Here is a 24,549-nt window from a genome sequence, read left to right as displayed (position 1 = left end):
GAGGAAACTGGAGTACCCGGAGGAAACCCACGCAGACACAGGGAGAGCATGCAAACTCCACACAGCGAGAGGCCCGGGCCAAGATAGAATCGAACTGGAGTTAATATATTTTGAATAAAAAAAAAAACCCCACTGCATTCTGTTTTTACTTACACTTTACACAATGGCCCAACTTTTTGAAGTTTGTCTGCGGAAGGCCAAAAAGGTATGATCCTAAATACAAAATACTTACTCGTTACCATAATCCCTTCCACTGTATTCAGGGTTGGACCTTGAGTAGCTTGAGTAAGAAGTCCTGTAGAGAGTGTGAAAGATGTATGTGAAGGTTTTGTGTGCTTCTCACAACAGTAACAACAACAGAACAGTTTGTATGATTGTGACTTACTCAGGCTGATAATCTGGTCTTGACCTCATGTAAGCCCCACTAGATCGACAAAACACAGCAGTTACTAACTCAGATTTAATTTAGCTCATTTAAATTACTGAATAAAAGCAGGAGAAAAGCAGGAGAAAGTGAGTTAATGTAATGGTGGGGAATTTGTGAGAAGACTGACCTGTCACCTAAGGCTTCACTCCTGGTCTGTGAAACAGAAACCAGAGTAAGTAAGTACTTCAGTATTATCAGCGTTGGTATAAATCATCTATCTATTCATTTGCATTTATTTGCATTATTAGCTCTTGCAGGGCATGCACTCTTCATTCAGAAAAAAGAAAATAAAAAAGAGTAGCCTTATTCCAGGTCAGACACATGACATTTTTTGTAGGTATAAGTACAACTAACACATTGCTGTTAGAATCAAAATTTCTCTTTCAACTCCAGAGCAATGCAATCGAGTACAACCTGAGGCCCGTACTACGAAGGAGGATTTCCTCTTATCCAGGTAACCTCAGGTTAACGCTGGGTTTTCAGTACTACGAAGGTGGTTCTCTTTTTACCGGGGTAGATCGCCATGGTAATTTGGGCTGAAAAGATTAGAGATCAGCAGGTATGAAATCACGGCATACTGACCGATCAGTTAGCATCACCATTCCCGGAAGATCCCGCAGGCCTCTGTGATTGGAGAGGGAGCAGGTCTAAAGTTTTTTTTCACTTAAAAAAAAAAAAAATGCATCTAAAATCTTTGTATGAATATTAAATATTAAATACAGATTCTTAGACACAACTTTGTCATTTTTTTTTTTTTTTGCTGGCAGCAAACTATTTCGTTGGTCTTTAAGGATTAATATATAATCCTATAACAGAGCACAGACTCTGTATTTGCTGACCTTATATTAAGTATGTAGACTAAGGCTATTTTTTAATTGTTTTTTTTTTTTAATTCTTTACTCTTTGACTGTGGTGCCTCACAGCAAGAAGGTCCAGGGTTCAAATCCAGTGGAGTTTGAATATTCTCCCCATGTCTGTGTGGGTTTGCTCTGGTTCCTTCCCACAGTCTAAGGACATGCACTTAGTGGGGCTAAGTTTAAATGGTGATGCTAAATTGCCCATAGGTACGAATGTGAGTGTGAATGGTTGTTTGTGTTAGCCCTGCGATAGACTGGCAACCTATCCAGGGTGCACCCCGCCTCTTGCCCTATGGCAGCTGGGATGGACTCTTAGACTTAGTTTTCTATTCTTTCAGCTGCAAACTAAGTCTTTCAAACATTAATTTAATTAAATGTTTGATCATAATCCATCAGATTCTCCCATGTTTTAATGATACAGCTGTGAAATTGAGAAGTCTGTTAACTCAGAGTCAGCATTCTTACCAGCTTCCTTGCAGGCTTAAAATAGGTTGAAGTTTATTAATATAGCAGTTTTCCAGTCTTCCTGACCACAGTGCTTAAAGCACATACAGTTAATACTACATTGATCTACAGTGCTTTTCCTCACACACACACTGTCGTGTTGCTTCCAGTCTGTATTGTGTGTTTAATCTGGTCATATTTTTTCCCCTCGTGTAGTTTCATCTTCCTTTGAAAAATCAGCTGCCTTGTTGCCAGTACATTTATCCCCAACTGTGATTGGTGAGGCACTGCCAGCACCACGCCTTATGTGTGAACGAGCAGGTTAAACCACGAGTTAACTTGACCGGTTATCCTCATTGCTAGGCTAAGCAAATCCAGGAACATACCCATACAAGAACACACCCAGGGTATGTTGTACTCGCTTCACAGTACGGGCCTCTGGGGAGAGTGTGGAAAAGATACTTACTGGTGTTCTGTAAACATAGGTGACTTCCTCCTCTGAAAGAAAACAAGTTTCACGTTCACTACACTGTTTCCTGCACATTCTCAATTCTCTATCAAGTTTGTAGTGAATAACCAGAGCAGCATCCTCAGTTAAACACAACAGTAACAGCTTTGATAGGCTAAAGTTTTTTTTTTTATATGGAAGTTGAAAAAGAGAGAGGCTTAAATGTAAACATATAAATACTGAAATAAACAATTAAATACATAAAAACACTACAAATAAGTTTTGAAGCCCTCACTCTTACTGCTTTAAATTCATGTTTCATATTTTCATACATTAACTTTTATTTTATGACAAACAGTTGCTTTAAATGAGCTTAGGACTTTGGACCTTATTGGCACCAAGGTATATAATACATGACTAAATGTACACAGACACAACTGCAGAAATACACAAATAAATACGTGCAGAAATCCTTTACAATTAAGACTTTCTACATTTTTTGCCGGCCTTTTAAAGGACACAGGACAAATTTCAGACATATCAACAAATTACTGTGAAAACTGAAAATGTGAGCTGTACCCTCCTCTCTGTAGTAGGTTTTGTCAGGTGATGGTTTAGCTCTTCTGCCTTTGGCCATGGCCTCTTTCAGCTTCTTCTCATACAGACCTCTGGTGGACTCTGTGAGCAAGGAGGACACGGTAAATCTTTATTACAGGTAAAACTTCAAAGGTAGGAGAGATCTGTGAAGCCGATTCAAACACGGGCGCAGAGTAAACAGCTGAATCTGTGCCACTCACCGACCACAGGTCCGTGCTTTATCCCGTATTCATCGAGCAGCTCGCTGATTTCCTGCGCAGACTTGTTACTCAGGGAAGACATTTTAGCTTTAGTTTAGTTGGAAATGTGTTATTTCTGCGTGTTCTCCTTTCGGTTACGCTATGCTTGCAGTTAGTTTCAGTTACCAAAAAAAGAAAATAGGCACGGTTATGGCTGAGCGCTCGTTTTAGCGTACGAGTAGGCGGGAGGAGCCGCGGCGGAGAGTGCGTATTCGAATGTTGACTCGGGAAGGTGGAGGGACTTTAAACCCCGCCCTCGCTTGTTGAGCCAAATGTTTAAAAAAATCGCACTTTTGCTAAAACTTATGTTTCCGTTTCCGTTTGGGGAACTCTTCTTTGTTTATTTGCTTTTGCCTTTTAGTCGATTTTCTTTCTAGAAACGAAACAGCGCCACCGGTGGGCTGAGATTAATAAGACCACCGAGACTGAAAGGACCGAACGGTAGGCAACAATTTTTGTTTTTTATTTTTTTATTTTTATTCAGAGGGCCGGTCTGTCTTTGACAAAAAAGATGCGAAGGGCCACGCATTGAAGAGTTAAACTTTAACATGATACACGTAATGCTGAATTAAGTTTAAATGCATGAATTTTGTCGACAAATAGGTTCTTGTTTCAAAAACAAAGAATTTCTGATAGAAAATGAAGACTTTTTGTGTCACAGTACACCTAAATGCTTATTTTTAATAAAACATATTTAAAATTGTAATATTGCGTGAATGAGTGAGGAAAATCTAAATATTGCCAGACACCAATTAGAAACAAATACGCAGGCTATATTCATGAATATAAATCAGCTCAAATTTTTCTTGAGTACTTATTTGAATTTTGAAACTGGTGTAGCACAGACCTGCCCCACTGAGTTATGACTGATTAAGATAATGATTAAGATTTAACTAATGTTTGTTATTTGCTTGTGCCATGAAACTGTGCATTATTTTGCTCAAAAGGAACAACTGAAAGGCCACCTGTCTGCATAATAGTCTGAACATGGAAATAAGAACAGAGTAGAATAATTTTTCTAATTAAAGCATGATGCTGACTTTTATTTACTTAAAAAACTTAAAAAAAAGCATACATCCTGCTGGGCTGTATTTTGCCCGTGTGTGGACTAAACTGGGGGAAAAGACTGTTGCCCTCTAAATAGCACAATGTAAACATGTGTGGATAGGACCAGTAGGAATGTAACAGTACTGAAGTACTTTACCGAGTAGTTCTACATTATACTACTTTCTGTCTCTAGTCTACTATATTTTTAATGCAAATATTGTACTTGCTAAGCGATAGCATTCATTTTAACGCTTTAATTTCTTATTATTTTGCCAATAAATTGCATTTATTATAGATCAAACTACCCAGCAGCATCTAAGTACTGAAAATCACCAACCTCTGCGACATTAAAGTTACATACACAACAATGATCAATGATTATTATCCTAAAATATAATGCATATGATTCTGAGAAGTGCCATTCTGCATAATAAATATGTTTACTTTAGGTACCTTAAATATATTTGAATTGTTCATTTTGTGCACTATAAAAATGCTGAATTATAACTTCTACCTGAGTAAAATAGCCAGAACACCTTTTTCCACTGTGAAAAACAATGATCCAGCACAGAATTATGTTTAAGCTCTTGTGCACCACCACTTTTCACATAATGAATCTGCAGTAGGACACAGGGTTACAGCCTGAAAATTATGCCCAATGTCCAGCTTTAACTGTTGCCTAACTTCTGTGGAGATAAAGGCCGTGCAGTGAAAGGCTCTACAGTATTTCTTTCTGAGATCTTGAAGTTAAGTTCTACTAAATTCAATATATGCCAGGCTCAGTTGTAGTCACTAAAAAAAAATGAAGGCTTGTGTAACCTCAGTTCAGTGTGCATCACTTTTTTTTAGGACTTGTCTATAATTTATGCAATTTAGCATAATTTTAAACAAACATAGCTCTTTATTAAGCAAAAGAGAAAAGAAAAAAAAGAAAAATGCACAACAACACATGTTTGACTTTATGTTCTTTACAAATGTGTGAAAGCATATAAACAATTTTAATGACCAAGGAGTCTCCATAGCCCTAAAAGAAGAAAACCTGGTTGAGCCATTCTCCTTGATCTGTAGCCAACCAGAACATCAGCAGTCCCATCACTGTCACCAGAGCCAATGTCAGTATCAGCTTCATGATGCTGGCACCCTGTGGGAGCAAAGTACAAGACGGTGAGTTTAAAATAACTAAATCAAACACAGTGAATATTCAGAAAAGAGCTGTGATTTCACACCTTGTGTTTCTCTGGGCAGGTTTGTGTGTTGCTGAGGTCTGGCGTGTTCTCTGGTAGCTGAGTTTTGGGAGGGTCACAAACAGGTTTCACTTGCAGGGTGACGTCAGGCTTCCTCGGTTCCTGGCCACAAATAAAACAATTAAGTAGTGTGTGCATTTATGTGCATGTGTGCAGGCTGTTTAATGTCTCCACATACAAAAGGTGATTTTCTTACGTCAGATGATTCTGCAGAGCTCAGGTCCTCCTTCCCGCTGTCTGTGGAGCTGCTGAGTGAATCTCTGTCACTGCAGGGAAAAGAGGAAGCAGGCGCATAGTTTGGTTGGGACAGGTAGTATTTACTGCTTTAAGAAAAATAAGATTTACACATCAGGATTTCTGCTTACCTGTCAGTTTCATAATGAATAACTTGAGACAATGGCTCTGCACAAAACTGCACCTTTATCTGCCTCCCTAAAAACACACACAAAACTGTTGAATTATGGGAAACACTTTGAGGATGCAACTGAACTTATTCTGATTTATATTTAGAGACTTGTCTCCTCGGCACTCACCTTCTCTTCCATTCTCCTCGTCACCGTCACCATAAAAATCGTTGAAAGCTTTTATTCTCTTCTCTTCTTGTTCCCAGTTCCTGTCTTCTTCGTACTCCTCTTCCTCCCGCTGTCCCCGCTGGGTGATGCCTGAGGCCTCGACACCATTGTTGAAGAAGAAGCTATCATCGAGGGATCCCTGGTAGGAAGGGCTTGTGGTTTTGAGAACCTCTCTCTGTGCATCAGAGTAGCTGCTTGTATATTCTGTGGGGTGCTGGTTAACATCTGTGAGAGGTGTTTCTGTCATGTCTTCTGTGCTTAACAGGTATTCAGCCAGAAAGGTATCAGTTTTTAACACATCGAAGTCCCAGCTGAGGAAACCTGCTTGATCTGCTCTGTTGTTTGAGATGTGATGGTCATCAGAGCTGCTCTCGGCATAAATCTGACTGTCCACCGGCTGCTTGTTGTTTATAAGAACTTGAAGGCACCTATGAGCCTCATCATCACTGGAGCTGCAGTCGCTCTCAGTTGTCTCTTCTTCATTGTCAAACTTGATCACGGCAGTGCTGCTTCTGACTTGTTCTCCAATTGCCACGCCCAGGCTCATTAAGTTCTCAGCATCCATCTCCAGATCTCTGCTGTACAGATACCCGTCTTCCTTCTCATCACTGTCCTCAGCGCTGCCCATCTGTGTCATATCTTCCTGTGCATATGAACTGTATTCAGATGCACCAGGCCAGAAATTTGACCTGCTTTCCTGAATTTTTCTTCCATCTTCTGCATATTCACACGAAGAAAAGTCTGAGGGATAATCTGCAAAGCTCTCACCTGCCTCTTGGTGCTCGTCCCCCGAGAATTCTTTCATTTTCTCAGCATATTCCCCATTATCAACTTCGCCGGTGAGATCCTGGAGATTTTGAGAGGATACGCGGGGAAACTCCGAACCTCCTTCCTCAGGGTCATCCCTGTAAATATTTTCCACCTCCTCCTCCTCAAAGGGCTGATCAGTAACATTTTCTTCCAGTTCGATTTTCATGCCCTCACACTCAGGATCAGATGAGTCCTCTTCTTTTTCTTCTTCGCTCTCCTGCTCGTCTTCTTCCGTCTCTGCTGCTTTTATCACAGTCTCATCGCCTTGTCCAGGGATTCTTTTCAAATAGGACACATCCTCATCACTCTCAGCCTCACCTCCCTCCTTGTTTCTAACTTGAGGGCTTTCAGCATCCTCTGGGGCCAGAGGTTGTCCCTCTGCAAAGATCTCGTCCTCCTTATTGCCATCGTTGAACTCATCACTGCAACGAACTGACATCAGCAAATCCCCTGGTGTCTCTGCTGTTCCTATATCCTCATCCTCATCATCATCTACAGTGATGGAGCTTTCCTGTCCAGAATCTCCATCTGAGCTTGAGTAGTCCTCCTCTGGTGTTTTGTCTACGTTTACGGCACCGACCCCTTCACCTTCAAAATCCTCCTCATCGCTTTCACCATCTGACTGCTCTTCATAAACATTTTCAGCGGTCTCTTTGGTTTCAAACAGAGCTGCAGCTTCACCTGTTGCTTCCTGGAGCAGTGCCACCTCTTTGTTTGTTGTTAAGTTTTCTGTCCCGTCTTTGTCAGACTTTTCATCAAAATGCAAATTCTCAAAGTCCAAATCTTCATCTGGGAACGATGGAACGGATGTCTCTGTAACAACAGCATCATCTGAAACTGAATCTTTTGTAAAATGAAAAAAAAAGTAAAATACATGTGTATATATAAATACCAAAAAAAAAAAAAAAGCCCCACCTCAAAACAAAATCCAAACCCCACAAAATATATTTCTTACCTGAAAATGCATCTGTAAGGAGATCAGTAAAACCTTCCATCTTTACAAAGAGACAAATCAGCAACTTATTTTAGATGTTATATCAAGACAAAAATTAGTGCATTGCCACAGATAATCTCTCGTCTCAGAAAGGAAGAGAGCACGAAGTAACTCTCATCTCTTGTTGCTGCAAGCGGTTTCCTGTCAAACAGACCGAAGAAGTTACACAGTTAAAACTAAAACATCTGGCCAAATGCACGACATCGACTCTCCACATGATGTGAGCCTACCATCAAGGAAGGAAGATTTAAGATGATTTCTCAGGTTCCTCTGGAAAGCGAAGTCCCAAAAGTAATGTTTTGTGTTTTGTGTTAGTGCAGGAACGTACCTTCATGAGCTCATGAAATGATGTCAGCTTTGATGTGGTTTTAGTTTCAGAGGCAGAATCTAAACTCCAGCAGTGAAGCACGCAGTTCCTTCTTGCTGAAACAACTCAGGTTTATTGGTGCAACTGAGAGGAGTGCAGTGCCACTTTTTCATCATTATATATATAAAACAAAAAAATATATAACACTGGGTTTCTTTGGTTCACTTCATCCATTCATCAAAATAAAGTAAAATGGTTTAAAGCTGAAAAAGGTTGTTAATGATTGCTTTTACAGCTCATGGCGGAGGAAGTAGCGGTGGTTGGTTTTCAGGTCAACTTCTACAGGAAAATGGTCGCTGACCTCAAGAGCCTAAAGTGCCAATAAAAGAACAGAATTAAAGTTAAAGTTAAGTATCAAACTGAACTCTTTCTTTTCAGGGGTTTACCTCTGCCTCGGTTAGATGGAAATGCTCTCTAAAGTTGAAGGGCTGAGCAGAACCTGGAATTATGCTGGAAATAATCTCCGGTCCGTGCACAATGATCCTTTGAGGAAACTTTAGAGTTAAACATAAGAAAACGTTCACAGTTATCATCATATGTGCAAAAAGTGGTGCCATTCCAACCACTGACCTGTCGTAGGCACAGTGCGTCTTTTCCCTGACGGTGGTGTCTTGCTCATCTCCAATTAGCCAGTGAAATTTGGGGTCACTTCTCAAGCGCACGGCTCTCCATCCCTTGGTGGTGATGTAGCTGCAGCCGGCGTTAAGGTCCCCTAAGATGATCACATTCTGGCGTGAATGAAAACAAGCCAGTAAAGGAGTGTTAAAAATGTGAAAATTCCCATAGATATGTAAATGAGAGAGAACAACATTATGAATAACCAAGATATAAATAAATAAAGAAAAGAGAATTACAAAAACTTGATAATAATGTGGTTCAACCCACATCTGTCTGCCACTTCTTGGATATCCTTTTGAAGACAGTGTACAGTTCATCGATCTCCTTCATGGCAGTTTTTGGACTGGTGTGCTGCCCTATCAGGACAAAATCCTTCACCACTGAAAACAAAACACTTAGTTAGTATATAACACATCACAGTGGACCACAATCCGGTCTGAGGTAACAAATTTCTGAGTGCATATTTTTCATTCCGGCATCCAAATTCAGCAAAAGTGCAGTTTCTCTGTAAAGTTTCTGACTGCATGAACTTTGTCCAGCACATCCCACCAGTGCTCGACTGGATTGAGATCTGGGGAATTTCAAGACCAAGTCAACACCTCAAATTCATTGTTTTGTTCCTCAAACCATTCCCAAACCATTTTTGCTTTGTGGCAGGGCACATTATCCCACTGAAAGAGGCCACAGCCATCAGGGAATACCACTTCCATAAAAGGGTGCACATGGTCTGCAACTGTGCTTAGGTAGTTCGTACGTATCAAAGTAACATCCACGTGGATGGCAGGATCCAAGGTTTCCCAGCAGACATACATTCTCAGTCAGATTATTATATGTAAGGTGTTAGTAACCTCACCCCACATCATACTTGGGATACTAGTGTGCAGTAGTGACAGTTTTTCCCTTTATTCTTACATGTAGCAGGGGAGTGAAAGCGGACGATGAAGGGCTCTCTGGAGAAAACATCAGTTTCATTGGACCCCTTCCCTTCTAGTTTAGGGTACTGATAATGCTCTTTGACCTTCAGCACATTGCTCCTGGGGGTGATGGGAGAGTAGAGGATGTTAGGGACAAATGGGTGAAATGTAATAGTGTATACAGCATAAATTACCTGTAAATGTAGACATACTGCTCCTTATAGGTCTTCCTCCCCAGCCTTTCACTTTCCACATAAGAGTAGGGGTTGGATTTGTCAAATCTGGTTATAACATAACATTAAAATTCGAGCTGCTGTTGAGTCTGTATTATGAAATCGGACAAAAAATTCACCACATAGGACTTATACCTGTTAAGATTCTTAACCAAAGCGTGTATTACTTCTCCTTTAGAGTCTCGGACTTCCTGAATAAGACACAAGTCACACCGAGAAAGAATCTTCAGTAGAATCCCCATGACCTTCTTGTTGTTTGACTTTGATTCTCCAAAGCTCTGAATATTAAAAGCACAGATTTTGAGGGATGATGCCGCATCCAGCAAACACAGCCCCACAACAAACAGCAGCCCTGCAGTCCTCATCTTGCTCTGTAAGGAGAAGAAAGGTTGAAAATTCCAACTTGTCACATTTAGAAATAGTTACAGAAATCTTCACCCCCTTACCTTCAGTGCGTTTCTCACCGGGAGACTGATCGCAGGCCAGCAGCGAGCCATCTCTCCAGTGACCACGGGAACATGCAGGTAAACGTGGGTGAGAGGCAGGGGCTGCAGATGTGTGGTGGATGTGCTGCGTCAGTGCCTATTGAGAATGGAGCTTTATCTGGAACAGTTAAAACCACCGTAATGAACAATGACACCATCCAACTCAGAGAGCTCAGCTTTGAGTGGGTTTTGTCTCTAAGTTTGAGTGTAATCACACAATAGATGCGGTCATGTGCCACGTCTGTCCGCTTCATGAACATGTGTGTAGAAAATGCTACATATCATCCTGCCAGTCTGGCAGCTGGTAATTACCACACGGTGCTGTTAAATAGACATTTTTGATGACTGGTGCAGCCTTGCAATGTGATGCTGTGTGTGTGTCTCTTACACCTTTAACACCTCTAACAGTGCAGCAGCTTTATTTTTGGACAAAATGTTTGTTTTTGTCTTTGGGGCTACAGACTAAATCCACTTGACCAAAACTTGTCTGTTAATTTTTGTATGTATGTGTTGTCCAGCTTCCGCCTGGAGTCTAAAGATATAAGGTTAATTTGTGATTCTAAGTTGTGCTGTGGACAGGGGTGGGCTTGGGTTTAAATTCAGCCCGGGAGCTTGGTTTGGAGAGGCCTTTTATCCGATTGTACAATGGACAAACCATAATTTTAAAACAAGAGGACTTTATTTGCAGTATAAAAACACTATATTTATTCAGCAGCATTAAAACAACTGTGTGTGCATGTAGCAGCAAAGGGGGGGGGAAGTTTGTGACAGAGAGTGTTATCCTGCTGGAGGCAGCTGTCAGACAATGGGTACACTGTGGTCATAAAAGGATGGACATGGTCAGTAACGATGCTCAGCAGGCACTAAGGGGCACAAAGTGGTACAAGAAAATATCGCCACCAGTGTGGACAGTTCAGGAAAGATGGATTCATGCTTTCAAAATGTGTGACCCTGCACAGGATGAGAATGGATGGATGGATGTCTTCATTCACCCAGTCACACACACATTCATGCAAGCACTTTTTGCTACATTGAAGTGCTTTCTATTTAACATTCATGCTCTGATGAACGCATCAGGAGCAGCTTAGGGTTCAGTATCTTGCCCAAGCATACTTTGGCGTACAGAGTGGAGCATCCAGGGATCAAACCACCGACCTCCCAATTAGCAGATGACCTGCGCTACCTCCTGAGCCACAGCCACGAGGTTTTGACTGCTGTAGCTCGTCTGCTTCTAGGTTTGATGTGTTGTGTGTTCAGTGATGCTCTTCTTCATACCTTGGTTGTAACAAGTGGTTATTTTCTTATCAGCTGTAAACCCCAGAGACGGTTGTCCAGGAAAATCTCAGTAGATCAGCGTTTTCTGAAACTACTCAGACCCCTCCATTCTGATGCTCAGTTTGAACTTCAGCAGGTCTTGACCATGTCTATATGCATGCATTCAGTTGCTGCCGTGTGATTGGCTGATTGGATATTTGTATTAATGTGCTATTGAACATATGTTATATTATTCTTAATAAAATAAACTGTATATCTCTATCTATCTATCTATCTATCTATCTATCTATCTATCTATCTATCTATCTATCTATCTATCTATCTATCTATCTATCTATCTATCTATCTATCTATCTATCTATCTATCTATCTATCTATCTATCTATCTATCTATCTATACATGAATTGTTTTTAAATCTGGATTTTATATACTGTGATTTACATCTTACACCTTTTAGTACACCACATCAAACTGGTCACTCATGCATACACTGTGATCTGTTTCAGTTATTCACAGATAACTAAGTAAGCCATTTACAGTATAAAAGACACTTTTTTATTTCCCATCGTTCTCATACTGTAGTTAGACTCACAGTTTCTTAAAATGCCATCAACATTTTCCAACAACAGTTTGCACACATTCCAAACCAGCATCGCTGTGTTGGAACTTTCTGCACGCTTGTCCAGTACATCCCCAACATCCGCACAGCGCTGTCTCATGTCACAGACACTTCAAGTTCCAAGTCAACAGATATTAAATACAAAAATGTCAACAAACTACATCCTACACAAATCTAATTTTAACATGAAGCAGGAAAAAAAAACAAACAATAATCATAGCAATATCATATTGGTCTGAAACAGCCTGAGTGTCGAGGAGAGGCCATTTCAATCAGATAGTCTTCAATACGTGTCTCTATGTCTGAGTACAGGTCCTCAACTTGCTCCCTGAAAGGGGGATGCCACAACCACAACATCACGACCCCCGCCACAGTGAGGAGTAAAAGGAAGAACACGCACACCCTCCACCAGGATCCACATGGTGTCTAAACAGAAAGAAAATAAAGAATGTAGTCAGATACATAATAAATCATCAGCAGACAATGATATCTCATGTGCATATTTTGCTGCAGCTGCTCAGGTTGTTAACGCAGCACAGTTGGAGCAAATTGATAAAGTGTAAAACTGCATAGTGGGGCAGAGTGTCTTAACTGTGTGGTAGTTTAATTAATGGCAGACAATATAAAGGCTGCAAGGGCATTAAATCTCCCCTAAATGGTAACACACACACACAACTCACTGTTCTCCTATGGCGGTGACTGAGTTGCCTGAGTTCATCTCTGCACTGCGACAGCCGGGCCTGGCTGGACTGACACTCCTGCTCCATAGCATGCAGCTCTGTCTGCAGCTCCTCACACTGCACACACACACCATAATGAGCATGAACATGCAGTAAAATGCACAAAATACACTCTAACTCTTTAGCCACTTTTGAAAATGTACTTGAAGCCAGAATTTTCTTTTTTCTCTTGAAGAAATGGCTTAAAGTCCAAGATTCCTTTTTTATGTAAAAAAAACAGAATTTATTTGTACTTGAAAAATGCACTAAACTCTTTGATGCTCCTGTAAGTTCCATCTTTAACCACATGAAATGCATCAGTATCAGCACAAAATTACGCTCTATATAAGACAAAGCAAATAAGAGGCGTAATATTTTTACCCGAGCTTGTAGACACATAAATATGTGACTTTGTGACACACTTAACTGGGATATTTCCTGTGTGACAGACCTGGATCAAAGCATCAGATTTGTGAATAAGCCACAGCTTACTGTAATATCCATACTCTACCTCTCTCTCTTTGAGCTGGAGTTTGTCCTGAGTGTGACGGAGCTGCTCCAACAGCTGAGAGTCTCTCCTTGCAGTCAGCCGTGGTTCTGCTTCCTGTGACACCAGACACTCCTGCATCATGATGTCTTGACTCTCATCGCTGTCATCTATGACACCAAAAACATTGTAAACATATTAAATTTGTAGCATTTAAAAAGCTACATAAAGATTACAAGATTACACCCATGTAAACAAAAACAGTGTTCAACAGTAATCCTCATCCAAACATGACTTGAATGTCTTGCCTCTGAGATGCTGGATTTCTTCTCTCAGGGTCTGGTTATCCTCCTCCAGCAGACAAATGTTGTACTGTAGGTCCTGCTTTTCTTGTCTTAATGAAAGCACCTCCTCTCTCAGCTCATGCTCTCTGGCTCGGGACAGCTGATGAATTCAGAGACAAATTCACATTATTAACATTTGCATTTAAACTTTTGACTAACAACTCATGCATATTGTCACAATCTACCATACCTCTACTTGGCTGTGCAGCTGTTGCAGCTGTTCATTACTGAGGTGCTGACTCTCCCTGAGGTGTCCAGAGCTCAGCTTCAGCTCCTCATAAAGGCTTTGCCACCTCAGGGCCTCTGCCTTTGCTGTAATTAGCGCTTCCTGTTGACAACAAAATGCAACACATTGAAAAAAAAAAAAAAAATCAGCATCTGCAACACTGACATTATGAAACTTGCTTCCAGGTCACTAGATGCTGAGTGTATTGCCTGAAAAACCCTGAAACCTCAGTGATTTGTCTTTCTATGCAGGCAAATAGGGATAAAAAAGTGTTTAAAATTTGAGTTAGATGTTTGACCTGCAGTGTCTCAGCCTTGCTGAGGGCCTCGGTTTTCTCCTGCGTGGCCTTCTGCAAGGCGATCAACGCCTTCTCTTCATATACCATCCTCTGCTTCTCCATCTGTACCACCAGTTTCTTCACTCCATCTTTTGGAAACTTCTGCAAAAACCCAACACTGCCGAGTTAGTTATTAACTCACAGTGAGCTCCAAACCAAAACCACAGAGGCTCACACTTTAGACACTGCGCTATCACCACATGACACATAATGCCAGAGAACAGCTACTTACTGGGAAGAGTAAATGTTTGATTTCTTGGAAAGCAAAGAAATAATAATAATAACAACAACGAAACATCACTAACATATGGCAAAAATTACAGTGTGGTTGGTTCTTTAAAGTCTACATGATGCTCACCTGCAGACAGACTTGCAGCTGCGCCTCCAAAGCCTTGATCTTGTTTCTCAGCAGATCTTCACTGCAGCGAGACTGTGTGGGTTAGAAAGGAAATGAATGAGTGTCACGCTGTAACCTGTAGATGAAAAAATTAGTAGTTCATGTACCAAAAAAGCTGTGACAGCGTGCTCTTTCACCGAATGCACTCACAGGTGCATAAGGGGAACTTGCAGCATCAGTGAGCCTCAAGAGAGATCTTAATATCTGCGTTTGATACAACACACACTGTTATAAGTGTGCAAACCTAATAAACCAGACACCTAATGATAACGTACCTTAGTGAGAAACAACTCTCATAGATGAAAAACTTAAATAACTTAAACTCAGTAAATTATAGATCAGCTCAGCTGCTAGAACAAAATGTAAAGAGGAAACAAAACAAAGAGAATGACCTCAGTATTTCCCATTCATTCTTTGCAACCAGAGTAGCCAAAAGAAATCTAAAGAGGATGTATAGCACCTTTAAGAGCTACTGAGTGGCACACCCTTCCTGTAAAAGAACAGCAGCTTGCACTCGTCCTGTGCAGTATAGACTTGAGCGGAAGCAGGAAGCTCCAAACCACAGACTGCACAGGCCTTCCTGACACAGCCGTGCATCAACTGATGCAGAACCATTCTGCATAAATTCACCGGGGCGCCAAAGCACAAAGAAAAACAACATGACCTTATAAAGTGAGAAATGTATTTCTGGCATTTGGAAAGCATAACTGTGGAACACTGGGACAGTTTTTGATTCAAGTAAACAGAGTGAGAGTCTTACAGTCCATATTTTGTTGGAGGAGTTCACAAGGTTTGTCGTGCTCTCCTGGAGGTCCGCCAGCTTCTTCTTCACCACATCTTCTCTCCACAGGGCCTCCTGCCAGAAAACCAACGAACAAAGATTGTTTGCATCTGCTCTTAAGGGGGCAAAATGATTCTGCTGCACAAGTCATCCGGTCCTTAAATAGCATCAGAGCATGCACAAATAAAAAGCCAAACATTTATTACTTAGTATCCAAAGTTATAACGGTGAAAGGTCAAATGTGATGACCTGAGAGTTGATTAATTTCTTACATTGTTTTTGTAAGACTTTTATGTAATTTTAGCTTAAATGATCCACAAACATAGCTCAGGATTTGGATAAGTGTTGTTTGTTTACCTGCAGGTAGTCAGCTAATCTCTGAATTTCCTAGTTGTAGAGAGATGAGAGGCATTAAAAACAGTGGAGCTTCACAATTTAAGAAACAACTTTGGTTTTAGTTTAGAAAGCTTGGGAGCAGATTCTCATGAAGTGCTGTTTGTTTCCCTTCAAATTAAGCTAAACCTCTGACTAATCATGTCTTATGATGCTTACCTGACCCCACCCTTATCCCAAACCTCACCTGCGACCTGTGCTCCCAAACCTTTTAACCTATCACCTGCCACTAAAACATCAGGAACGTGAAACTTACTGATTCCTTGATGGTGACAAGGCCGGACCTGTATGGAGGACAATTTCTCATTAGAGAGAGAGAAGATCGCAGCTGCTTCTCACTGTAAAATGGATGTTTAAAGATGAAAGCAGAGGCCGGGGAGATTTGAATGAAACTCACTCAGTCTGCACACTGGACTCTCTCAGTATCTTTTTCTGAAGAGTGCTTTCAGTTTGCACAGATGTTTTCTGTTGAATCTTTTCTCTTTGGATGAGTGTTTTCATGGTTGTCTTTTGCACTGCATCATACAGAGATAAACAATGATAAATATAAGGCATAATCTAATGGTCCCAGGTCAAAATATTTTTCAGTCGGCACAATTTTCTTATTTATTTGAAATTTTTTACCATTCACACTGGTGTCCGTTTTATGTATACTTTTCACCCTGTGCTGGTCTGATTCCTTTACAGATGGAGTGGAGGTAGGTGTTTGCTTCTTTGCATGACTTTTGTCCTGCTTTATCACTCTTATCTGTTCTGACCACAATGAGGCCTGAGGAAATGAAAGGAGAGAATACGTGCAGGTATTATTCACAGTTGACCTACAAAGACATGAAAACAGGTCTACTGGTAAACCTGCCACATCCATAAAATCGTTTACCCATTTGCTGCTGCCCGGATCATCGGTTGTGCTGCTGTTTGGTGTTAAAGCTATCAGTGGATGTCCTTTAGCATTTTGCGTGTTTGTCTGCACCGCCTCACGACTGTAACTTGAACTGTGATATTTCACTGAAAATACAGGAGATTTTCTTCTTGATGAGCGTTCGCATGGCTCCGGGCTCACCGATCTCCTCCTCAGGAACTCCAGATGCCTCTTTTCTTTCAGTTCATTCTTTAGCTGTCTTGTGTTAATTTCTCTCGCAGGGCTCCGACATGAGGTCACATTGTTACGCCCTCGCAGGTGCTCGCGTTTCTCTGCCCTGATGTCCAGTATTCGGTCAAAGTACTTCTCTGGAGAGATTTGGAGTCCACTGATGGCCAGGGCGTCCATGGCAGCTCCTCTGGCTGTTATGTCGCCTCAAGCCTACAATGACAGCATAAAGCAGGACACTGGTTAGAATTGTTCACGTGAATTATTAATAGAATTATTCTTGATTAAATGTATGGTGTGTTAATAGCTACTATTAACTGATGTTATGAGTAGCTTAAAAAAAGGAGAAGCTTTTTTAAGTTGCAGGTGCAATATGATGGCTCGAACTGCAAGTTTCACAGTCTGTTAAAGAGGCTGAGTTAACTTTAAAGAAAGTGCTGTAAAGGTCTGAAATGTTCCTTCCTTCCTGGGTTTGTATAAATGAGTATTTTTCAAACTATTCTGGCATTTTTATTCTGGAAAGACTTAAATAAAGGAGGGTTAGAGATCTGTATCGTCAGGGCTGCATGCTGCAAACTCATGTGAGCCGTAGCCATTAAAAATAAAATGAACTGCAAAGAGTGCCTGATGTTTAGAAAGCTCTGTGTTTAGAGTAGAAGCAGAGGCAATTGCAGCTCTAGAAATAATAGTGCAGTAGCTGTTATAACTTACAGGAGCAGCCCCTTAATTATTGAGTAAAGCACTTGTCAACGATAGACCAGGCCCTGACACCTGCAAGATGATAAAGCGAAGACAAAATGCTGCTTATTTAAGCAGGAAACCATGGTAAGGCTTACCTACTGAGCCATCTCATTCAGTGGGGAGAACTCTTCATGAGGTAGTTGACAAGTCACCCATTTTCTCACTCTTCGGAAATAGTGCCGGGGGTTTTGCCTGTGTTTCACATGTAGCTGTTTCTGTTGAGCATAATTTTTACAGGAAGTGAAGAGAACCACAGCGTCATATGTTCCTCTATCTCGCCAGCCACTCACACAAAACTGATGCCATTCACGGGTGGGCCCCAAGATTACGCACAGACCCAGCCAATCTCCCCTGCATGCAGCCAGGAATAAAATACTTGGGAGATAGAGAGAGAGAGCTGAGCTGCATGTGTGGTTGCCTTTTGGAAATGTGTATATTTTATGAAAGGGATTTTTTCTTTTAAATTCATGGCTGATGCATGTGGAAATGCTGCCACAGACAGCGCTTCAGAGCCATCATTTGGTGTGCCAGAAACAAAGTGTGTGTGTGTGTGTGTGTGTGTGTGTGTGTGTGTGTGTGTGTGTGTGTGTGTGTGTGTATATGTGTGTGTGTGTATATATATATGTATATATAAAATCCACATTCAACTTGAGCGCAGTGTAAATGTGTGTCTTTGCACGCAATGCCCTCTAGAGGGCGTATTCCCCCAAACAACTCCACAAGCGAGAGTTCTGCTGTACTCTCGCGTTGTTTCACGAGGATTCCTCGCGTGTCCGCCATCCTTGCGGCTCTTAACACAGAAGGGCACAGAGGAGGCCGAAAGAAAAGTGCCCTCCCGGTGTTGCAGCAACTTCGCACTTCATCCTTCAAACATGCTGTCCAGGCTCGTTTTTGTCTCAGGTATACATCAGAACATGTTTTCAGATGATACTAACTGTAGCAGACTGCCGAGCAGGAGAAGATAAAGCTTGAAGTGAGCTGAAGGGTAAAGTGAAGGCCGCGTATTGAATGAGACATGCTAATGCTAACTGACAGTACAAGTACAAGCTGCTCGGAAAGGGGAGCAAGTTTATTGCGATATATATTCGAAGTTGTCAAGAATAATCCTGGTTATTAAACTGTTTCCGTATTTAATTTTAATCAGGTGGTCACAGTTAAGTTAACGGATGCTACGTTAGCTAACGATACCTGTGCACGTCTAAATGTCACCTTATTGACAGCTAGCAGTGGTTCGGCTTTCTACTCTTTCTGGGACGCAATATATGGAAAAGTGTGTTAATTTTGATACCTTCACAAGCTGATGGCCTAAAGCCCACTAAGTTGCTACCAACACTGAGATTTATAGCTCGATTGTGGACAGTTTTCAGTTAGGCTTGCTGTGTGTTTAAGCTGCACAAAATTAATTTGAGCAGCTTATCAAACTGCAGGCGTGCAAGAGACTGGAGGAGAGGTGCTTATTATTACTAAGAAAACAATAAGCAAATTAACACCTGTCATCTTCTTTGCTGGTTCCAGCTAGTGCTCTGAAAGGCAGTGGCCCCATTGGAGCTGGGTATGTGTCTTTTAACCGTGTGTTATGCAGTAATGCAAAGAAATTTAAGAAAGAACTGCTTATTAACGGTGTTGCCCCACCCCACCCCCCAGTGTGGTCCATGCATCTCGCTGTCTGCACACATCATCCCAGAGTCTGGCCCCGGTGCCCCCTCTGCCAGAGAAGGGAGGGAAAGTTCGCCATGGCATCATCCCAGAGGAGTTATTCCAGCTCCTCTACCCCAAAACTGGAGTCACAGGTGTGTAGTCTTTAATCAGAAGTGATATTTTAATGTTATTTCACTTATTGCCTCACAGAATATAAGTGAAACAGCATCCCAGAAAGTTAATTCTGTTCATTTGGGCAGAGGGTTTTCAGTCAATCAGCTTTCTGTGATTTCCTTATCTGAATTGTTGAGCATGCATCAAGACATCTTGACTCACTTTGGTTAGGACTGCCTAAAAACTGGTATGCAAGTATGAGCAAACAGCACTTTGCTCCTACTGAAAACGCTGCATCCAAATGAACAGAACCAACTTTCTGGGATTTCCATACCTGGATTATTGACCAAGCAAGTGAAACAGGCCTTTGGCAAACTGTACTCAGTGATATATATATATATATATATATATATATATATATATATATATATATACCGTATTTTCCGGACTATAGAGCGCACCATACTATAAGCCGCACCTACAAATTTTTTGGAAAAAACTGGAAACGTACATATATAAGCCGCACCGGGCTATAAGCCGCTGGTATCTCCGCCGCTCTCGGTTTTCCACAATTACTCGGCACTCAGCAGAGGGGGACAGACAACCCCAAATTTGAGTTATAACAAGTCAATTCACCATTGATTCGTTCACGCCGAGCTTACGTGCAGCGGCTCTATTTCCCTCCTGTAGTGCCAGGTCGATAGCCCTCAACTTAAAAGCGGCATCATAGGAAGTTCTTTTTGTGGTTTCCATGATGAGGGAGTTTGAAAAAAATCTCTTTTGTGCCTGCTGCTAGCACTTGTTGGCGCTTTCTTCTTTGATTTCCAACTTTGACGTCCCATGATTCATATCCTGCTAAAGAGCCCCCTGGTGGTTAAAGAAAAATCCACAGAAACGCCGCACCGGGCTATAAGCCGCATGGTTCAAAACGTGGGAAAAAAGTAGCGGCTTATAGTCCGAAAAATACGGTATTTTTTTTTTTTTTTTTTGACTGCATTCACAATAAGAGTTTGTTCAAATATAACCTGCAACTTGAATGTCTTGTCATCATTGCCTTGTAAAAAGAAATTAAGTAAAATTTGTTTGTACAGTGCTTTTCAAGAACAAAAGTCTCAAAGTCTATGAAATAAAATAATTTACAGCAATTAAAATGGTACAAATAGATACAACTAAATAAAAGCAAGCCTGCACAAATTATTTTTAAGAGTATCAAGAGTAGCCACAGATCTTAAGTCCAATGGATGTGAGTTCCATAACACATTTTCACTGTTACCAACCACCCCTCTCTCAATAGGGCCCTACATGCTGGGTACTGGCCTCCTCCTCTACATGCTTTCCAAGGAAATCTACGTCATCAACCATGAGACCTTCGCTGCTGCCTCCATAGGTGCTGTGATCATCTACGGTGTGAAGAAATTTGGGCCAAGTGTTGCAGCTTTTGCTGACAAACTGAACGAGGTAGGTTGATGACCACATGGATTAGTTTAACTTCTTTCTAATGTTCCACGAAGTGTGGATGCATATCCCTTTTGCCTAGTTCTATTTTTTTATTTTTTTTTCTGACACAATGTACCAAAGATTTTCTTCTTTTGTGCACAACCTTTCCGATCACCCCGATATCTTCCGCTACCTTTCTGTTGTCTTCAGGAAAAAGTGGCCAAGGCTCAGGAGGTGAAGGACCTCGCCATGTCCAGCCTGGTTCAGGCCGTCGAGGATGAGAAGAAGGAACAGTGGAGAGTAGAGGGAAGGTCAATGCTCTTTGACGCCAAGAGGGTAAGCAGCGTCAGCCTTTCATATCACAATTTTTATATTCCAGTATCATTACCGCTACACATTCCAGTTAACGTCATTTTGACAGCTGCCTCTTTCAACTCCAGGATTAGAAAATCTGTAATCTCATGTGGTTCTATAGCGTAGTGGTAAACACATTAGCCTAAGATGCGAAAACATTGTGGTTCAAGACCAGGAGGAGAGACAGAGCCATGGGGGAGGGGTATCTGGCTACATTGCTTTTGTCTTCAGGAAACAAAAATGTAAAAATCTCTGCCAAATCAAATATGCGGCTATGTCCACTTTGGCGACTCCTTGTGAATAAAGCAGGGATTATACTTTCTGCAAATTCATTAGCTGGTTCAGGTCCCAGTGATGTAAATTTCATGATCAGATGCTTAATGGGAGGGTCGTGTGGACGTCCACGTTCCTTCCTGTTTTTTGTGACTGCGTGCACACATCCGTGGAGAATTTACATTGAAATACATCAATTACACATGCTTCCCAGGCAGCGGGCTTCAAGCGGACATTAAAGAAGTATAACAGGAATGACTACTTGGCCATGGCGTCTCCAGCTGTCTGTGTCTGCAGTGGAGTATAACCTAGGCTTAAGGGAGCAGCCACATAGCAGACTGTCTAAAGAAATCTGCAAGACTGATATGGATTTAAAAAACTAGGATACTATGGGTAAAACAGTTAAAGTAATCAAAATTAACACCAACCAAAAGAATCAAGTATACATTTCTACACCATAGTTCTGTTTAACTTTCTTCAGAGTGCAAAAGATTTTAAAGATGATGCATGAGCTAGTTTTTATTCATGAATGAACTTCATGTTCATGTTAGGTGCTGCAGAGAGAAAAACAAATCTGATCTTTTTTTTTCTTTTTTTTTTTAAGTGAGCTTATAAGTTATTTATCACTGAGAGTATTCAGTCAAAATTAATTTCACTTGGATCTGGTGACAAGCTAATGTGCTTTCCACATTTTATTAGGCAGGATGGTGTTCGAACTGAACACACAGAGCAACCTGTAGAATAGAGTTTCAGAGCTGTAATTTGCCACTGTCAAAAACAAACAACAAAAAAATAGCTACTGTTGGCTGGTCCATTATTCACAGGGGAGTGCCACAGTGGGTAGCTCTGCATGTTTCACTTGGCAGGTGTATTTACACTGTGTACGCTTTCTGATGCAATGCTTGAGGGACCGGTATCTCTTCCTAGGATTGAACCAGGGAGCTCTTGCTTAATAAGAGAATGTATATGCTCCATAGTGTACTGTTGTACTAATGCCAGTGCTTGGCTTTTGATATTCCTGACTTGACACATGATTGAGCTTCTGCAGCATTACTCTGATCTTATTAGTGGTAGCAGTGCTGAATTTTATTTATTTATATAAAAATCTTCTTCCCTTTGCTTCCTCTGATATCTCTGATTGGAGTAAGCGTCCCTCTTCTTCGCCACCTCTTCCAGCTCTTCTGGGGGGACACTGTGGTGTTCCTGTCCCTAGAGAGACACAATTTCTCCAGTGTATTGCGTTTTCCCTGTAGGACGTGCCCAAAACACCTCACCTAGGAAGTGCCCACGGGGCACCCAGAAGGAAGGGAAGGCACCCTAGTCAGATCCCCGAACCACCTCAGGTGGTTCCTTTTGATGTGGAGGAGTATTAACTGTACTCTGAGCCTCCCTGAAAGACTGAGGTCATCACCTTAGCTCTAAGGGAGAGGCCAGCCACTCATCAGAGGAGGCTGATTTCTGCTGCTTGTGTCCAGGATCTCATTATTTCAGTTACTTTCCAGATTTTGTGACCATACAGTTGTTTTTGGTAGTCATATAACACAGGAATACAGGAATTTCACATTAAAGTGGTTACTAGTTGAACAATTTTAGCTCCAACAAAGACTTGTCTCCTCTCTTCCTGTCAGAACAATGTGGCCATGCTGTTGGAGACCAACTACAGGGAGAGGCTACATATGGTGACCAATGAAGTGAAGAGGCGCTTGGACTATCAGATTGCGCTGCAGGACCTCCACCGTCGGATGGAGCAGGAGCACATGATCAACTGGGTGGAGAAGAGTGTCGTCAGCAGCATCACACCCCAGCAGGTCAGTCTTTTTTCAGAAAGAAGTCTCTCAGCTTAGGGCATTGACAAGTAAAGAAAGTCCTTAATAAAACAAAGCACAGTGTTCTCCATTCTACAAAATATATATATATTTTTTTCTCTTTTCATGAAATATAAGAAAAGCATAACAAAGAACCGTCATTGTATAGTTTACCAATCATTCACCTATAGACACCCTCTCCTGATGGGCTCTCTGAACACCAAATTTAGTCTTTTTTGAGCTCCTCAGTATGCGTGACATTATCTGGTCAGTGTCTGCACTAAAGGCATCAGGATGTTTTAACTCATCATGATTTTATTTCCTGTGTGGCACCAAAACACATGACATAAGCACTCAAAAAAGCCCCCAGGTTAACACCAGAAACAATATCGCTGTTGCTTGAGTGATGGTCTCTCATTTCAAAAGTAATTTGTTGTTGCAAACATCGTGTGACTGGATGGGTGAGTGTTAAGGATGCATTCTAAATTGGGCCTTAATGCCGTCAACACCTGATTTCTTAATTCAGCCTCTGCTGCACATCATTCCTGCCACACTTTCTATGTCCACAGAGACCATTCAATAAAAAAGGCAAAACATGAAAACTTTAAGCACAATAAAGAGTAAAAATCTCATATTTGGGCCACACTGGTTTGGTTTGTCAGCTATTTCCTGCGATTTGATTTATACATTTATCACTGTCTAATCACTTCCAATACAGAATGATGGCTTGTATGTTTCTGAGTTTTTATCTATTTTTTTGCTCTTTTTTTTTTTTTTCTTCAGGAGAAGGAGAGCATCGCTAAATGCATCACAGACCTGAAAGCGCTGGCCAAGACCACTCAGGCCAAAGCTACAGCTTAAATTGTCCTCTCTAAAAAAGGCTACTCTAATCCCAGACTCATTGCCTGAAGACGAGACATCATTTTTCTTTGCAGAATAAACTTCTTTCTTGTCTCTGTCAGTGTCATGGGTGTGTACAGTATTTACACGTCAGCAGATGGTAAAATAAATGGTTCTCTTATCAATTCAGCTGGTTGTGTCTTTCTTATTCAGTGTTCTTTCAGTATGCTGTTTAGGGTTTGCTCTGTTTTCTGAGTGGCGTCACAGTTTTAGATCTATGGTAGGATATGCTTGAGATAGTGGCACAAGAATAGGAACACTTGAGACCTTTGATCCTCCTGGAGGAGGAGGTGCTACGAATTATTTCTAAACCTTTGGACTCATA

At 41.2% G+C, this 24,549-nt stretch overlaps 5 protein-coding genes across 8 annotated transcripts; 1 reads left to right on the top strand and 4 right to left on the bottom strand.

Moving 5' to 3' along the window:
- Positions 1–213: 213 nt before the first annotated feature.
- LOC115783445 (emerin) lies at positions 214–3,291 on the bottom strand. The gene is made up of 6 exons (XM_030734265.1): positions 2,974–3,291; positions 2,756–2,854; positions 2,195–2,226; positions 555–580; positions 386–424; positions 214–295 (listed from the first exon to the last, which is right to left on the bottom strand). Exons 1-6 carry the CDS (start codon positions 3,053–3,055, stop codon positions 229–231), a joined length of 345 nt encoding a protein of 114 aa, XP_030590125.1. The 5' UTR covers positions 3,056–3,291; the 3' UTR covers positions 214–228.
- A 1,682-nt stretch (positions 3,292–4,973) lies between these two features.
- LOC115783422 (midasin) lies at positions 4,974–8,030 on the bottom strand. 3 transcript variants are annotated; one of them, XM_030734237.1, is made up of 7 exons: positions 7,910–8,030; positions 7,641–7,820; positions 5,837–7,528; positions 5,669–5,735; positions 5,500–5,569; positions 5,286–5,405; positions 4,974–5,200 (listed from the first exon to the last, which is right to left on the bottom strand). In XM_030734237.1, exons 2-7 carry the CDS (start codon positions 7,678–7,680, stop codon positions 5,084–5,086), a joined length of 2,106 nt encoding a protein of 701 aa, XP_030590097.1. In that variant the 5' UTR covers positions 7,681–7,820; positions 7,910–8,030; the 3' UTR covers positions 4,974–5,083. The 3 variants fall into 3 exon arrangements, with proteins under 3 accessions (XP_030590097.1, XP_030590099.1, XP_030590098.1); XM_030734239.1 differs by having other exon boundaries at positions 5,837–7,498; XM_030734238.1 differs by having other exon boundaries at positions 8,008–8,030.
- Positions 8,031–8,275: 245 nt separating this feature from the next.
- Positions 8,276–10,308, bottom strand: dnase1l1l (deoxyribonuclease I-like 1-like). Its single transcript, XM_030733592.1, has 8 exons — positions 10,258–10,308; positions 9,947–10,182; positions 9,773–9,859; positions 9,577–9,695; positions 8,932–9,044; positions 8,617–8,774; positions 8,433–8,529; positions 8,276–8,356 (listed from the first exon to the last, which is right to left on the bottom strand). The coding sequence occupies exons 1-8, from the start codon at positions 10,306–10,308 to the stop codon at positions 8,276–8,278; spliced, it is 942 nt and encodes a 313-aa protein (XP_030589452.1).
- Positions 10,309–12,123: 1,815 nt separating this feature from the next.
- traf3ip3 (TRAF3 interacting protein 3) lies at positions 12,124–17,948 on the bottom strand. Of its 2 annotated transcripts, none has more exons than XM_030733590.1 (14): positions 17,799–17,948; positions 16,753–17,175; positions 16,500–16,644; positions 16,273–16,390; positions 16,132–16,159; positions 15,840–15,869; positions 15,462–15,557; positions 14,663–14,734; positions 14,266–14,406; positions 13,932–14,069; positions 13,706–13,841; positions 13,422–13,567; positions 12,872–12,988; positions 12,124–12,617 (listed from the first exon to the last, which is right to left on the bottom strand). In XM_030733590.1, exons 2-14 carry the CDS (start codon positions 17,140–17,142, stop codon positions 12,417–12,419), a joined length of 1,758 nt encoding a protein of 585 aa, XP_030589450.1. In that variant the 5' UTR covers positions 17,143–17,175; positions 17,799–17,948; the 3' UTR covers positions 12,124–12,416. The 2 variants fall into 2 exon arrangements, with proteins under 2 accessions (XP_030589450.1, XP_030589451.1); XM_030733591.1 differs by having other exon boundaries at positions 17,803–17,943.
- A 505-nt stretch (positions 17,949–18,453) lies between these two features.
- On the top strand, positions 18,454–24,353 carry atp5pb (ATP synthase peripheral stalk-membrane subunit b). Its single transcript, XM_030733428.1, has 7 exons — positions 18,454–18,603; positions 19,219–19,255; positions 19,348–19,493; positions 20,750–20,913; positions 21,103–21,228; positions 23,148–23,327; positions 24,108–24,353. Exons 1-7 carry the CDS (start codon positions 18,576–18,578, stop codon positions 24,183–24,185), a joined length of 759 nt encoding a protein of 252 aa, XP_030589288.1. The 5' UTR covers positions 18,454–18,575; the 3' UTR covers positions 24,186–24,353.
- The last annotated feature ends 196 nt before the right edge of the window (positions 24,354–24,549 follow it).

The sequence above is a fragment of the Archocentrus centrarchus genome, chromosome 7 (assembly GCF_007364275.1).
Source record: "Archocentrus centrarchus isolate MPI-CPG fArcCen1 chromosome 7, fArcCen1, whole genome shotgun sequence".
Taxonomy (NCBI): domain Eukaryota; kingdom Metazoa; phylum Chordata; class Actinopteri; order Cichliformes; family Cichlidae; genus Archocentrus; species Archocentrus centrarchus.
This window is presented reverse-complemented; position numbering and strand designations above follow the sequence as displayed.

Excerpts from the sequence above, each read along its gene's own strand:
- LOC115783445 (XM_030734265.1), bottom strand. The coding sequence starts at position 3,055 with ATGTCTTCCCTGAGTAACAAGTCTGCGCAGGAAATCAGCGAGCTGCTC. Across the intron at positions 2,227-2,755 it reads AACCTACTACAGAGAGGAGG|AGGAGGAAGTCACCTATGTT; the intron begins GTACAGCTCACA and ends GTTTTCTTTCAG. Across the intron at positions 296-385 it reads AGACCAGATTATCAGCCTGA|GACTTCTTACTCAAGCTACT; the intron begins GTAAGTCACAAT and ends CACTCTCTACAG.
- LOC115783422 (XM_030734237.1), bottom strand. The coding sequence starts at position 7,680 with ATGGAAGGTTTTACTGATCTCCTTACAGATGCATTTTCAG. Across the intron at positions 5,570-5,668 it reads ATTCATTATGAAACTGACAG|TGACAGAGATTCACTCAGCA; the intron begins GTAAGCAGAAAT and ends TTTTCCCTGCAG. Across the intron at positions 5,406-5,499 it reads GCTCTGCAGAATCATCTGAC|GAACCGAGGAAGCCTGACGT; the intron begins GTAAGAAAATCA and ends ATTTGTGGCCAG.
- dnase1l1l (XM_030733592.1), bottom strand. The coding sequence starts at position 10,308 with ATGGCTCGCTGCTGGCCTGCGATCAGTCTCCCGGTGAGAAACGCACTG. Across the intron at positions 8,775-8,931 it reads CCAAGAAGTGGCAGACAGAT|AATGTGATCATCTTAGGGGA; the intron begins GTGGGTTGAACC and ends CATTCACGCCAG. Across the intron at positions 8,530-8,616 it reads ACGCACTGTGCCTACGACAG|GATCATTGTGCACGGACCGG; the intron begins GTCAGTGGTTGG and ends GTTTCCTCAAAG.
- traf3ip3 (XM_030733590.1), bottom strand. The coding sequence starts at position 17,142 with ATGGACGCCCTGGCCATCAGTGGACTCCAAATCTCTCCAGAGAAGTAC. Across the intron at positions 16,391-16,499 it reads AACGGACACCAGTGTGAATG|TGCAAAAGACAACCATGAAA; the intron begins GTAAAAAATTTC and ends TGTATGATGCAG. Across the intron at positions 16,160-16,272 it reads GAGTCCAGTGTGCAGACTGA|GTCCGGCCTTGTCACCATCA; the intron begins GTGAGTTTCATT and ends TCCTCCATACAG.
- atp5pb (XM_030733428.1), top strand. The coding sequence starts at position 18,576 with ATGCTGTCCAGGCTCGTTTTTGTCTCAG. Across the intron at positions 20,914-21,102 it reads TTGCTGACAAACTGAACGAG|GAAAAAGTGGCCAAGGCTCA; the intron begins GTAGGTTGATGA and ends TGTTGTCTTCAG. Across the intron at positions 23,328-24,107 it reads GCAGCATCACACCCCAGCAG|GAGAAGGAGAGCATCGCTAA; the intron begins GTCAGTCTTTTT and ends TTTTTTCTTCAG.